This window comes from Leptodactylus fuscus, chromosome 2 (genome assembly GCF_031893055.1).
Source record: "Leptodactylus fuscus isolate aLepFus1 chromosome 2, aLepFus1.hap2, whole genome shotgun sequence".
Classification (NCBI taxonomy): Eukaryota; Metazoa; Chordata; class Amphibia; order Anura; family Leptodactylidae; genus Leptodactylus; species Leptodactylus fuscus.
The window spans coordinates 33,055,864-33,071,669 of NC_134266.1; the positions used below are offsets into that span (position 1 = coordinate 33,055,864).

Genomic DNA, 15,806 nt, shown 5'->3' on the forward strand with positions numbered 1-15,806 from the left:
TATTATGTCTAATATCAGTGTAATATTCACGGGAAGGTTCGGCTTCTGTGTAAAGGAGATGAGCAGGCGGAGAAACATTAACTTAAACCTAGTAATGTTGATCTAAGGGGAAATCACACTGGAATTACCGGTGCCAAGGAAATGTGTTTGTCATTATGAAATATTACATGCTGTACACCTCAAACATTCCTGGTATATTTCCGTCATGAAGATTCTGCCACCTTTCAAAAATTTTATCTTCAATGGCTGAATTTTTTAGAATGTCATAATTTGGGGGAAATTATTTCAAAATGTAATACTGTACAGATGGCGTCGGTAATATCAAGAAGATAGAATGGTATTTTTTTTTATACATGCATACTTTTTTATTAGATTTTTTCCTTCTGACAAGCAGAGAAGGAGAAGAAGAAAGACTGAGAATCCAATGAAGAAGTGTGTGCTGCCCCTCAAGTCTTTGATACTTATATACAAATACAGTGCTCGACTATCTTTCTCAGTCCCATAGAATTTGAAAGGAAGGGGGTCAACACGGTGGCTCAGTGGTTAGCGCTGGAGTCCTGGGTTCGAATCCCGCCAAGGACAAAATCTGCAAGGAGTTTGTATGTTCTCCCGTGTTTGTGTGAATTTCCTCCCATATGCCAAAGACATTCTGATAGGGAAAAATGTAGATTGTGAGCCCTATATGGGGTTCACAATTTAAAAAAATTACAAAAAAAAAAGACTTTGAAAGAAAGGACACAAGAAATTAAGTAGCCAGAAATTAAGCAGGATTGCATTTCTGATAATTTCGTAATGGAACCACATTTACTTCTATTAGGTGCGATGTTGGCAGCCATCACTGTGATCTTTGGTCATGTGACATGTGCTGCAGCTAAAGTTCGAAAGCCCTTGTCTAAGGCCGGGTTCACACGATGTATTTTGGCACGTATTGTGGCACATAGACGCCGCGGGAGGTTTTGCGGGCCGTATACGCTCCCATGGTTTTCAAAAATCACGGCCGCAAAATAGTGCCGCGTATACGGTACCGGCTCCCATTGAAAACAATTGAAAACAATGGGAACGTATATGGCGTATACGGCCCGCAAAACCTCCCACGGCATCTATGTGCCACATTACGTGCCAAAAAACATCTTGTGAACCCGGCCTAACACTTACTATTTAACCCATCAGTGGAGTGTGTTCTTACATACACTGCACAGTTTGACCCCTTTCCACCGTAATAGTGTGGCTGATGTATGGACTGTAAATATAGCAACTGCTCAGGAGAAGAGCAGGCGCCATAGTCCCAGGGTCTCTTACAGAGACCAAGTGGCAGTGCCTATGATCAGATCACAGGCACTTAACCCCTGAGAGGTTCAATTCCTTTCACTCTTCTCACGTCTGAACACTTGCTGTACACCGAGATTGCTGGATCCGATTGTTCGCTACGATAGCCATTAGCCTCCAGTAGCTAGCTTGCCTAGCAGATTAACTATTGAGCCTAACCTTTGGCAGACTTCAATAGTTTAAAGGGATTTTACCATAGACTAAAATGCATTAGTATTACAGTCTATGGCACAATCAAACAAACTGTAGATTTAGCATAGCAAACTACTGTAAATAAAACCTCTTCCCTACAGTCTTACTTAAAGCTATGGAAATCTAAAGAGCTGTTCTTTGTATTGTGTCTTACATGCATGAATAGCTTCCCATCAGCTAATTCCATTTATAGCAAATTACAGTGCGGGAATACGTTTCGGCTTCTGTCGGTATAAATGGAACATATACTTAGTCACCTGCCGCCATTACACCAAATAAATAGACTAAAGGGGTAACTTTATTCACAAGACGTTAGGAAGGTTTGGGTTTTTCTATTCGGAATGCCTTTCTGAATTGTTAGTGCTTTTAGCTTTGCCTTTGGATTAGCCGTGATTGTATGCTGTACACGTAACGCAATATGAGTGGTATCTGTGTTAATACTAAGTTATCATTTTAGGGGAGTTTGGAGAGGTATGTAGCGGAAGATTGAAGACACCTGCAAAGAAAGAAATCCCTGTGGCCATTAAAACTTTAAAAGGAGGTTACATGGACAGGCAACGGCGAGATTTTCTCCGAGAAGCCAGTATCATGGGACAGTTTGATCATCCAAATATCATCCGGCTCGAAGGAGTTGTTACAAAAAGTAAGTGTCCCTTTCCTATTGTTGTGCTTGTTGACATCAGACTTCACTTTTCACAAAGCAGCGCTGTTAAATTGGTCGTCTATTGTCTACAACAGTCATTGTACTCAGAGAGGCCGTGTATAGCATTAGACCGTGCTGTTAGCCATCATTTCTGCTACTATTATATACAGTATATTTCAGGTTTAACCAGAGGTAATCTAAACCTCATCCTCATCCTGAAGGCATACCCACAGGCACTGGTGGTGACCAGGCCCAGAAGCCAGGGACGTCATAGGTCACCATCACCACACTAAGGCTATATTCACACTACTGTTATTAATGTCCGTGGCTGTCACCCATCATAGGATGACAGCGACAGACATAAACTGTAGCAGAGTAACAAACACAGATGGCGCTCTCTCTGTCTGCGTCCGTTACAATTGAATGTAATGAAAGCAATATGTCTTCTACTTTGTTCACATTTGTAGCAGATGAATAGATACTGCATGCAGGACTTTTTCATCTTCAGAAAAGTTAAAAAAAACATGATGGAAAAAAGCTGCCGTTATGTTTTCTACATTGCACCAAGTGCAGATGGGCATCCAACAGAGGGTGCTCCATCTGCATGTTATTTAATGTCTGTTGCTTTCATCCCGCAACAGATTACAAAGACAGACATTGAATCACAGTAGTGTGAACCTACCCCAAGGCTGATTACATTTCTCCTTCCTGATTTCCTTGGAAGGATGTAAGACTGTGCTTTGTAAATATTGCAAGTTTATGACCCTGCGCTCTTGTTCACTGGAGCACTGGAGTAAGGCAGGTGAAGATTTATGATACACAGCCTTCCACTGTCAGAAAGGAGGAGAGCAATGTTTTAATGTGAAAATCAGTGGCAGTTTGTTAGCAGCGTAAAGGGATTCTACCAGTAAAAATCTTTTTTCTGTGGCTAACACGTCGGAATAGCCTTTAGAAAGGCTATTCGTCTCTTACCTTTAGAAGGGATCTCCGCCGCGCCGTTCCTTAGTAATACCGGTTTTTACCGGTATGTAAATTAGTTCTTTGGCAGCGATGGGGGCGGGCCCCAGCACTGAAAATGCGATGAGAGCGTGCCCACCGCTGCCCGAGAACAGGATCCTGCACCGCCTCTATCTTCTGCTGGATTCTCCCCTTCTTTCTTCGTCTTTCTTTTGACGCCTGCGCAGTTGGCTCTGCCACTGAGACACTAGTAGAGACAACTGCGAATGCGCGCAATTGCGGCCTCAGAACTATGGCCGCACATGCGCAGTCGGCTCTACGGCAGGTTGTCTTATTGGTAGGACCCTTTCTCGGGCATCAGCTGCAATTTTTGGGGGATCCTGACAGTAAGGTTAGGGACAAACATTGACTTTGGCTCTGACTCCTGTCTAATGTAAGTTAATGAAGTTGCTTTGCGATTGTGACTTCTAGTCACAAAAAGATCAGGTACTCCTTGATTATACTGCGGCTAAAAGTCACAGTGTCCGCACCCCAGGATCCCATTGCAACTACATTCAGAGCAACATGGCGAATCCTGTTTGCGTGACAGGAGTTAGGGATAGGATATTAATCATTATCTAAGTGTTGGACATCCCTTGTAAAGCCCTATATTCCATCAATACCTGAATGTGCCGTATTGGTCTATGGCAGATTTTTCAGACTGTATGTAATGACCATCTTAGTATATACTTAACTAAACAATATTATTATCTCTACATGTTGCATTAAATTATTAATCCACATCCAGCACTTAATAAAGCAGAACACTTCCTCTTTAACTCCTGCTAAGTTCCCTTAAGAATTATGTAAATGAGCTCTTCTAATGTGCTGATGCCGGGGTGATATTTATCTTTTGTGATAATTTTACACCAATTATTCCGTCCTCCTGAGAATTTACATGAGTTCATAATATGGATGAAATTCTGCAAACACGTATATCGCTGTGTATAGGAGAGACTAATTAATGCGACTTTCAGGAAATATAGTGTAACCTTAGGTATATGTCTATATATGTTATGTTTCATGACCTTTGGAATGTCTTCGTAGTTTTAGATCTAGAGTCTTGACAGTCTTGAGATCATCCTGCAAATATTTACGAATATTTCTCAATCAATCTTGGCAGCGCCCAATTTTCCTCTAAGAGATAACAAATTGATCAGTTCATTGGATGTGCGCTGTGTCTCATGTATTGTGTCCATTACCTCCACCATTATAGGGGTTCTATAAGCGATGAGGAGATATGTTAGGCCATAGTGACTTCAGTCTCCTTCACCTCTTTACCTCCTTTATATGTGTCTTCCACAGTCTTTCATTTATCTTGCACCTAATCCGGCCCTAAAACTACTTTACAATGCATTTAATGGCTTTTTGGCCAAAATCATCACTTAATTATCTCTATAGAGCCATAGCCTGGGCAGAGGTGTGAGCAACGTGACTGTATGACGGTAACGCAGCCATGAGTTATCTTAGGGAGAAATATTCTATTGATAGATATCTATTTACAATTATCTCACACGTACCTATCAATCACAAAGCTATCAACCTGGCAGTGTGTATATATATATATATATATATATATATATATATATATATATATATACATATATCTCCTATTTATTCACTTTTCTCTCTATTATCTATTTATCTGCAAAGCCTATGAATAGTTCAACTCACCAACCAATCCACAAGGAGGATGAAAGGAAATAGCACACATGTCTGTGTAGGCTGTGAGCAGAATCAACCCCTCCCCTCTCCATTTACTCCATTTTAAGAAAGAAAAGGACAGCGCCCTACACTTACTGAGATAAGCAAGATGGAAAGGAATGTATCTAGAGACAGACTTCCTTAGTAACAGGCAGTGAACAGCAAATTAGCTAAAAGGGAGACACATAGTGGCAGGAACTTTAGAGAGGTTTCCCAGGTAGAAAGCAGCCATATTTTTAATTGAAGTGCATTACATTTTGGTTCAGAATCACATGCTGTATGAAAGGAGACCAAATTGTATGAAAAGTTAGTGACCATCTAAAGGATTTTTCCAGCCCAAATGCATTTTTGATACTTATGTCTAGTATTTAGCGGTGCTCCAGTAAACTACAGCTCCATTCCTATTGAAGGTAAAGCGCCTTCCACCCTCTGTCCACTGCAGCAGCGTCCAGCGCCTGGAGGCAGCCAGATCAGAGGATATGTGCAGGGTTCAGGTGTCGGACCCCACAGATAAGATACTGTTAACCTATATGTATTAATAGGTCATCAATACAAAAAAATATATTTGGGGACAGAAAATCCCTTTAAGTCATGCAGTAGTGATGATCGTGATCTATAGAAGAATGAAATCGTATTGACAGCTGATAAAATATAATTTTGCTTACATGATTTTCTTGATAGAAAAACTGATGTATGACCACAGGTGTTAAGCTCTGTATAATAAATGGCACTAGAACAAAAAATAAAAATTACACTCATCAATTATATTGATGTAAAATATTTTTAAAAACTGGAAAAATAACATTTAATGGAATAAGCTGAAGCCATATCATCTTACTGAGAAGGACTCGCAGTTCACAGCACAATTAATACCCAGGTGATGAATGAACATGTCACGTTGGTCGCAATGAGTATGGATGGAGTCATCTGTTGCACAGTCTAACAGGTAGCCGTATGGGTTTCACAACGATCCCGCAATGTGAATTCGCTTTAAGAAGATTTATTATTTGAGATAATTCCATCAGTATTCAAGTCATGCTGATTATTCAGGGCAAAGCTTCAGCAAACCGTGTCATGGCGTGCTGTGTCAGGCTTCTGTCACCGTCAGGATTTCTTCAGGGTATGATACTGCTGATGTTCAGTATCACCGGACTAATGGCGGCTTCTCATAATTACACGTGATTGGTGTCGCCGCCGGTTCTGGGTGATATAGAGCAATGCCAGGTGCAAGAAGGTTGCACAGCTGAAGTCACACCGCGCTGCTTGCACACAAATTCATCTGCGCAATGATTTTACTAAAGACGCATTAGCATAGAAGCCAGACTATTTGTCTTATGGTATCTTCTAGTTTGGGATGTTATGGTAAAAATATTTCAGAAAAATCTACATACAACAAATTAAACGATAGCTAATTTCTGGATAATAGATTGCCTAATATATGATTGCCTAATATGTAATCGCTTCCCACTCTGGAAGTCAATTTTTTTCCCTGGAATTGCCATATTCTAGCACAGCGATAGTGGGGCAGAGATGATTTTTCTAATGCTAATTCTCATCTCAGCCCTTAACCTTCCAGATTCTGTGATCATTTTTAATAGTGAAATGTAAAGGGAGGATTGGTCATCAATACCATATCGGTGAGGGTCTGACACCCAACCACGCCAGATATCAGGGGTGAGCAAATTTTCCCATGGGGACACATAAGAAATTGAAACAGTTCTAGAGGGCTATGCGCGCCATGGCAAATTTATCTCCACTCACTTCTACGTCGACTCTGCTCATTTTCATCCATTTTTCCATGTGCCTCCACACAGTATAATGCTCCTACAGTCATGCTAACATTATATGCCCCCACATTATAATATTCTTCTCCAAATGTCCCACAGTACTAAGTCCCTCTCCTTGTGCCCCAGTCTAAACTGGCGTAAACTAGAGAGGGACACGAAACTTGGGCAGCTGGAGGGGGACATTAAACAGTGGGGGTAGTTGGAGGGGGACATTAAACTGGGGGAAACTAGAGGCAGATATGTCCCCCTCCAGGTACCCCCACAGTTTAATATCTTCCTCCAGATGCCCCAGTTTAATGTCACTCATCATCTGCCCCTCCAGTTTAATGTTCCCCCTCCATCTGCCCCCTAGTTTAATACCCCCCTCCAACTGCCTTCAGTTTAACTGTTCCCTACTTCTGCCCCCAGTTCAGTAGAAGTCATTTTTAGATAAGTACATCCTTTCACACCTACCTTTTATATGTAACTTGCCTCAGCAGATTTTGAATAAGTCCGTTTTTATCCATATGTTAATGGGCTTAGACCGTGCAGCGGAAGTGTCTGTGTGCACTGTCTGCTCTATGTGTATGTATAGCCGAGTTGAGACGAGTCATCAGCACAGCAGCCTCTGCTATACATACACATAGAGCAGACAGTGCACACAGACACTTCCGCTGCATGGTCTAAGCTCATTAGCATATGAATAAAAACGGACTTATTCAAAATCTGCTGAGGCAATTTACATACAAAAGGTAGGTGTGAAATAGCCTTTCTAAAGGCTATGCAAGGATGTGTTTATCTACTTTTCCCAATGACAGAGCCCCTTTAAAGAGGGGCCCTCATGTCCTAATGAAAGTGTTATATACCCTAGAAAGCCGACAGTGCACTGAATTCAGCTGGGCAGTAAGCAACGCCCCCTCTAGCAATGCAATGCTATGTTAGAGTATTGTCAGAGTGGGTGTTCCTTACTACAGCCCAGCAAATACACTGAGCTATGAGGAAACACTTTCTGACAGTGGGGAGATATCGGTGTCAAAACTAACAGCACTGATAACTCCAACACCGGGTGGGGCACATACTGGGAAAGCCGACAGTGCACTAAATTCAGCGTACTGTTGGTTTTCCTGGTTTTCTCCTCCCAGTGTTGGAGATATCAGTGCTGTTAGCTACGGCACCAAAATCTACCCACTGTCAGAAGGTCATTTCTTACCACCCAGCGTCATGCTGGGCAGTAAGCAACGCCCCCTCTAGCAATGCAAGGCTATGTTAGAGTATTGTCAGAGTGCATTCCTTACTACAGCCCAGCAAATACACTGAGCTATGAGGAACACCTTTCTGACAGTGGGGAGATATCAGTGCCAAAACTAACAGCACTGATATCTCCAACACCGGGCGGGGCACATACTGGGAAAGCTGACAGTGAGCTGAATTCAGCGCACTGTCGGCTTTCTAGCAGTATATATATATACTGCAGTCTCATTAGGACATGAAAGGTCCTCTTTAAATTAGTAAAGCTGGACACAATGATCTCTGATGATGGGAGAAAGAAGATATCAACTTATTGCAACCCTTTTGTTCAACTGACTATTAAATATTTCTTAATTTTCCAGAAATCGCGCAAGTGATAGGTAAGAACTGATCCCACCCTCCTGCAAGATATTCCTAAATCTGCAATTCTTAAAGATAAAATAGGGACCTCTCCGCAAAAAGATAATTACCAAATCCAACACACAGTATATTCCATCCATATGTCAAGGTAATGAATACATTACGTAGATCGGAGTTTTTCCTAACAGATTTTTTACTAGACTTATGTGGTTAATCCAAAGCGATTTTTTTTAGAGTTTTGTATAATTGCGAAATTTAAGTTTTTACCCCCTGCTGAACATGGCATTGTTTCCTGGTCGCCGGAGAACGTGCGTCTTTAAATAGAGCGAGCACTAATTAAATTCCTAAACATAACCCAAGGTGGTTTTCCATATTTAAATGATTTAAAGTAACTACAGCGATAGCTCAATTGCAATAAATATTTTCTAAGTCCCCAAATCGGCTTTTGTTAGACGACGCTGTAATGTTTCGGTACAGTTAAACATATTAATTATTTCTACATCAAATTATAATGACACAGAAGTGTGACTGAACTTTCCGATCGTTCCCCTCTCGGAGCGATGTTTATTTTAATTAGGCAAAAATACACTGCGAAGCATACCTAAACTAATTAGGAGATCTTAATTATGTATGTGAGGGAGCGACAGGTTTTACATTGCACTATTCACAATGGCAAAATCTATTGTTTCCACTCATCAAAGTCAACGACATATCTAGAACGGATTTTGGATCAACCAGATATTACGTATTCTGTACATAGGAGCGAACCGTAATGATGGGAATAGAGAATGACTCCGTGGAACCTTACTTTGAATCCAAGAACAATTAGCTAATGTATGCAATTCGCCCACCTAGCGCACTCTTTAGGATGGTTTCTATGTTCTTCATAGACCTTGATAAGAAATATATTTCAATGATAAAAAAGTTACAGAACTGATTATACTCAAGTTTATACAGTCCTATGAAAAAGTTTGGGCACCCCTATTAATCTTAATCATTTTTAGTTCTAAATATTTTGGTGTTTGCAACAGCCATTTCAGTTTGATATATCTAATAACTGATGGACACAGTAATATTTCAGGATTGAAATGAGGTTTATTGTACTAACAGAAAATGCGCAATATGCATTAAACCAAAATTTGACCGGTGCAAAAATATGGGCACCTCAACAGAAAAGTGACATTAATATTTAGTACATCCTCCTTTTGCAAAGATAACAGCCTCTAGTCGCTTCCTGTAGCTTTTAATCAGTTCCTGGATCCTGGATAAAGGTATTTTGGACCATTTCTTTCTACAAAACAATTCAAGTTCAGTTAAGTTTGATGGTCGCCGAACATGGACAGCCCGCTCTCAAATGATCTGAAAACAAAGATTGTTCAACATAGTTGTTCAGGGGAAGGATACAAAACGTTGTCTCAGAGATTTAACCTGTCAGTTTCCACTGTGAGGAACATAGTAAGGAAATGGAAGACCACAGGGACAGTTCTTGTTAAGCCCAGAAGTGGCAGGCCAAGAAAAATATCAGAAAGGCAGAGAAGAAGAATGGTGAGAACAGTCAAGGACAATCCACAGACCACCTCCAAAGAGCTGCAGCATCATCTTGCTGCAGATGGTGTCACTGTGCATCGGTCAACTATACAGCGCACTTTGCACAAATAGAAGCTGTATGGGAGAGTGATGAGAAAGAAGCCGTTTCTGCAAGCATGCCACAAACAGAGTTGCCTGGGGTATGCAAAAGCACATTTGGACAAGGCAGCTTCATTTTGGAAACAAAGATTGAGTTGTTTGGTTATAAAAAAAAAGGCGTTATGCATGGCGTCCAAAAAGAAACAGCATTCCAAGAAAAACACATGCTACCCACTGTAAAATTTGGTGGAGGTTCCATCATGCTTTGGGGCTGTGTGGCCAATGCCGGCACCGGGAATCTTGTTAAAGTTGAGGGTCGCATGGATTCCACTCAGTATCAGCAGATTCTTGAGAATAATGTTCAAGAATCAGTGACGAAGTTGAAGTTACGCCGGGGATGGATATTTCAGCAAGACAATGATCCAAAACACCGCTCCAAATCCTCAGGCATTCATGCAGAGGAACAATTACAATGTTCTGGAATGGCCATCCCAGTCCCCAGACCTGAATATCATTGAACATCTGTGGGATGATTTGAAGCGGGCTGTCCATGCTCGGCGACCATCTAACTTAACTGAACTTGAATTGTTTGTCCAAAATACCTTTATCCAGGATCCAGGAACTGATTAAAAGCTACAGGAAGCGACTAGAGGCTGTTATCTTTGCAAAAGGAGGATCTACTAAATATTAATGTCACTTTTCTGTTGAGGTGCCCATATTTTTGCACCGGTCAAATTTTGGTTTAATGCATATTGCACATTTTCTGTTAGTACAATAAACCTCATTTCAATCCTGAAATATTACTGTGTCCATCAGTTATTAGATATATCAAACTGAAATGGCTGTTGCAAATACCAAAATATTTAGAACTAAAAATGATTAAGATTAATAGGGGTGCCCAAACTTTTTCATAGGACTGTATATGTTTAGTTGTTGAGTATGGAGTCTCAAAGGTTTACGGTATGGGGTCGGGGCAGCACGGTGGCTCAGTGGTTAGCATTGGGATTGTGGCGTTTGTATGTTCTTCCCATGTGTGGGTTTCACACATGCTAAAAATATATATACTGATAACTATGTTGCCTAATTGTGAATTACCAGAGTATTGTGGGTGTTGATATTGAGCGCCTGTATGGTGGCCACTAACTCCCCCATCTCAAAATGAATCCCTTTGCTTTGAATCCCTGCTGAGAAAAATACAGAGAGCAGGCATGTGTTCCAGGTATTGGGTGCCACGATAGATAACAGAAAGCCACATTTATTTGATTAAAATATTAAGGTACAGGGATAGGGCCACAAGCGGAGTATTTGTCAGTGAAATATAGGTGCATGTCTAGATCGCCTGCACTCCATTGCTGCACCGGGTTCTACATCCAGGTCTCTGAACTTGCTTTGACATATACATATGACTATTGCACCAAACACTGTCTGTAAAGATTACCTGTCAGTGACAGTAAGGTAACGTACTGACTGCATTGGTCACATGGCTATGTCAGGACACCATTGCTGGACGCCTCCAAACAAGAGCAATGGGAGATTGGAGTGTCTTCTCTAAGCGTTTTGTCTTAAATTTACATAGAGTAGCCGGAGAACCCTTAGAAATAGGCTAGCAAATACGTATTATATCCCCTGTATACTACAGCTACAGAAACAGAGGCTGCTTCATAAACTCAGGCCATACAAACAAGCCAAATTGACCACACTTTGACCATATATACGATGATGTATCTTGACACTGGCCCATGTCATCGCTGTGTCCCATTATTGTCTCAGCAGACATACCCTGATGTTGTATGTAATGATCAAATAGATTTTTATGTTACTTAACAATGTGACTATGAACATTGCAGAGAGGTCTGAGAAGAACAGACACCAGACACCGTATAGACAGGTTTATAGACGGATATAAATAACCTTCTGTGATACTTGGGAAATAGTAGGAAATGTTCTACTTACATTACTGATCTCTACTGCCCCTGTCCCAGTGCTTTGTGGGTCCTTTGTTATCTATGTGCTCCCGGCTCCAGCTAAGGGGTGAAATAGCTACCAAAATAAAATTTAAAAAAAAATTATGTCCAGGATATTTTTCTAGCCTACTTTTATCTCCAATTGATATCAATGGTAGGTGAGCTGCAGTAATGGTGCCTGACTACTACACAGTGTATAGAGCCATCTGCTTCCAGCACCATATACTGTATAGTACAGGGACTGACCCAGCCCTAAGTAGCTGATCCGTGTGAGGACGGCTGTCTCCCCACACACACACAAATCAGATAGTTATTGTATATCTTAAAAATAGGCCATAAAAAAAATATTGGACAACCCCTTTATAATAGTACAACGGGTAATAATTTATAAATCCCCCCCCCCCAACCACAGCAGTAAAGTGGTTTAAAAAAAAAAAATCTTAGTTGGTATAACCCACTTAAAGGGTGCATTCACACTACGTTTCCTGAAGCTTATTCTGAACGTAAATCACATTCAGAATAAGCGGCGTATAAAGCAGCTCCATTCATTTCTATGGGAGCCGGCATGCGTGTACGGGACGGCATGAGCAGAGCTTGCCGTATATGCCGGCACTTCCCATTCACTTCAATGGGACTGCTCGCAGTGAAAGAAGTAGCCCATTCATTTCTATGGGGAGTGCTCGCATGCCGGCTCCCATAGAGATGAATGGGAAGTGTACGGCAGCCCTGCTGTAACGCCGGCGTGTACGGCTGTGATACACGCTGGCGTTACGTAGTGTGAATGCACCCAAAGGGAGTCTTTCAGCAGGAAATTTAGGATGAATGACAATGCCTTGTAGGGTGGCTTCTGCATATTCCAAAGATGCCTTCCTTATTCTGGATTGCAGCTCCATTTTCATGAAAAACAGGATTTTATTCTTATGCAAATTATCTGAAAGGGCTTTCAGGGTGTTTCTTCTTCTGTTGGGGCTTCACTTTCTGCTTCATATAATTGCCCCAGCTCTTCCCCTCCATTGCTTGAGTGACCGCTCCAACCTTGTCACATTTTGACCGTGAGCCGTATTGTGGAAGCAAGATAATTGGAGTCTGTCACCAGCATATCAACCCATTCCCATAGATAGATAGGTTAGGGTCACCCAAATCTAACAGTCTTCTCACCATTGCAATTAGCTGCCTCTGTTAGCTCTTTGGAGCAATGAAGCCATAAGCATTGCTCCAGTGAGAGATAAGTGTCAATGCCCTCATTGCTCCAGGAAAACACCATTTGATCCAGGTGACCTTAACCAATCTACGGGGCTGGGATGTTATGGTGGGTTCTGGTGACAGACTCCCTTAAGCTAAGACCTAGCACATGCACAGACAGCGACCATCTCAGCTTGTGGTATTAACCAGATTTACCGCCATCACCATGTACTTTAATGATGCGTCTATGTGGCAGTATGACAGCCAGACCTGACAGGGCGCCATTTTACCAGATTTACAGAATACTTTTCCCATCTCAAATTGGAATGGGGGAAATATCAAGTACTACCTAAGGCAGAAGCCCGCCTCTGGCTAGAAGCACCGCTCATGGAAGTGTTCATTTTCCCCTTTAGATATGTATGTTACATATACAATATTCTGCCACCAGATCAGCTTTAACACTGTATAATGGGAATTTGAGGTGTTGAAATGTAACTACAGATGCTACGCTATATATATTCATCTTCCCTCAGTTATTTGACCAGCAATGATGGCTTCTTTATTGATATGTAATAGACACATAGAAGCATTTTATTAGATTCTATTTATAGAATCCCTAAGCAAGTCCCTACGAGATATAGCGCAACTTCATCTGCCGCCTGTTACCGGTAATAACATAGCGCTATTCAGTCAATATAAGACCTAGTCACACCTGATAGTGCATGTAGAAAAGGCACATTTTTCTACCTGTGTGTGTGTATACTGTATATATATATATATATATATATATATATATATATATATATATATATAGAAATTGAGCAGTTCCCTACAACTTACCAGTATTACTTATTTTTCTATATATACCGTACCCATTTTTTGGAATGTCAATGCCAGTGTATGTTCTTAAAGTAGACCTGTCAGCTTAAAATGTGCAGCGTATTATGGTTGCAGGTCCTTTTTAATAGTAGCCAAAGTGGCAGTGATTGACAGGCTGCTGTGTATACTGGATGTGTATATACAGCAGTCTGGGGGAGTTTGTGTGGGCATACTGCTAATATATATACACCGGGCGCATAAGTATAATAAACTATTAATATACTTCTGGTTTTGAAAGCATTATTACTTTGCAGGATTCCTTTCCATATTTGGCTAAAATTTTTGCACAATATTCTTATAAGTTAATATAAGTTGCTATAAGCATTGTAGGTTCGCCAGCTAAACCTGTATCTATTGTTTCAGGTGACTTTTCAGAATAAGTTGTGGTGCGTATTCGTGAGGTGTAGCACTCTCTTTGGCCATTACGTGACTTGTATATGGCAGATTTCATTGGTTTTGCTATCTACAGGTTCTGTCTGTAATTGTCAGTTCTCGGTGAGCTGATAGTGGAGACTAGGTGTTAGGAAGTCTCCCATACACTGCACAGAAAGAAGAGGTGATCTGGCTACGTTATCTCTCTATAGAGATTATACAGCAGTACCGTGATGAGATTATGTATCATCATTGTGCTGAGAACCTTGACATACATCTTATGTGTCTGTGTCTCTCATCTATAAAGCTGCTCCCTTTTCTGCTCCCCCTTCCCTCTCCACAGACTTTTATGGGCAGAATGTACCTTGGCCCATTTGGTCACCTGATGGTCCTTCTTATCTTTTAAGAGTGAACAAACACTGCCAGCATAGAAGAAATGATTGATAATTGGATTAAAAGGCATTTCTCTCTAATAAGATATATTACAGTTTCTTCTATAGGTTTTCATTTAATTTGCATAGGAATAAAATCCATGAAAGTTAATGAAAATGAAGCGTACAACTTTCTTTTGGGGTCATATGTAAGAGGAGATTTTCTTCTTTCATATGATACTAAGACTGCAGTGTTGTTTAAATTATATCCAAAGATACTGTATCTGTTAGGAACCTGACGCAACAAAATAACTGTAAGTCTTGGGCAACTAGAATCCCCAGGCACCGACTACGCTCTCCTAACAGGAGTGGAACCAGGCCCCGGAGTTCTTCGCCAGAGCTCCTGATGGTGGAGTTGGACTTGATAAAATCCGAGGCCCAAATCCACAGCCACCCAGAGAGCTCCGCACACTCAGTGAACCCCAAGTAAGGAGGACCCAGAAAAACTCAGACACTAACCTCAGTGGATGAAGGTTCAGGAGAGCAGGTCAGCATGGAGAAACAGACGTACAGGGTCCTCATGTAATCCAGAGGTGAAGGAGGTTCCAGCGGAAACCAAAATGTAGTCAATCAAGTCCAGTCGATAACAGGAGGTCACATGGTAGCAGAAGGAAGAGGCAGAAGCGTAGTCAGGAGCGCCAGGTCGTACACAGGAGGTAGTGGAGTAGCCAAAAACAGAATCCAAATAGGGGAGGTCAGGAGAATGCCAAGTCAGGAATTTCAAGAAGGAGTTGTCTGTAAAGCAAGCCAGGGGTCATACACATACAGAATATATCAGGAGATTGGAGCAGGAGGCAGGGTACACGCTGTGGAGCTGATTCCTGTGGGAAAACGAATAACCCGCCGCCGATCTCATGACCCGGTCCTGTCACTAGAGGGAGACTGGAACCTCCACAGAGTCAAGCAGAGGTTCCGGCCCACCTCCATGAGGGACTGAAAGTGCCATTTTGGCACTGAAGACAGAGCAGGAGTGACAATCTCCTCTTTCATAGGACACCAAAAGCAAGTTTGTATGTTTTAAAATGACTGAAATATAACGGTTTACAGTGACCCCCCCCCCCACCACCACCACCTCATTTTCTCTCCATATTACACAGCCCCGTCCATACACAGTAAC

The 15,806-nt window shown here is 41.5% G+C and overlaps 1 protein-coding gene across 1 annotated transcript in view; it reads left to right on the forward strand.

Annotated features, from left to right (window-relative positions):
• The window catches only part of EPHA6 (EPH receptor A6), a 675,722-nt gene that overhangs the window by 544,390 nt on the left and 115,526 nt on the right, over positions 1-15,806 (forward strand). Inside the window, exon 11 of the mRNA XM_075263563.1 lies at positions 1,976-2,161. Within this exon, the coding sequence (XP_075119664.1) occupies positions 1,976-2,161 (186 nt within the window). The remainder of the gene's footprint in view (positions 1-1,975; positions 2,162-15,806) is intronic.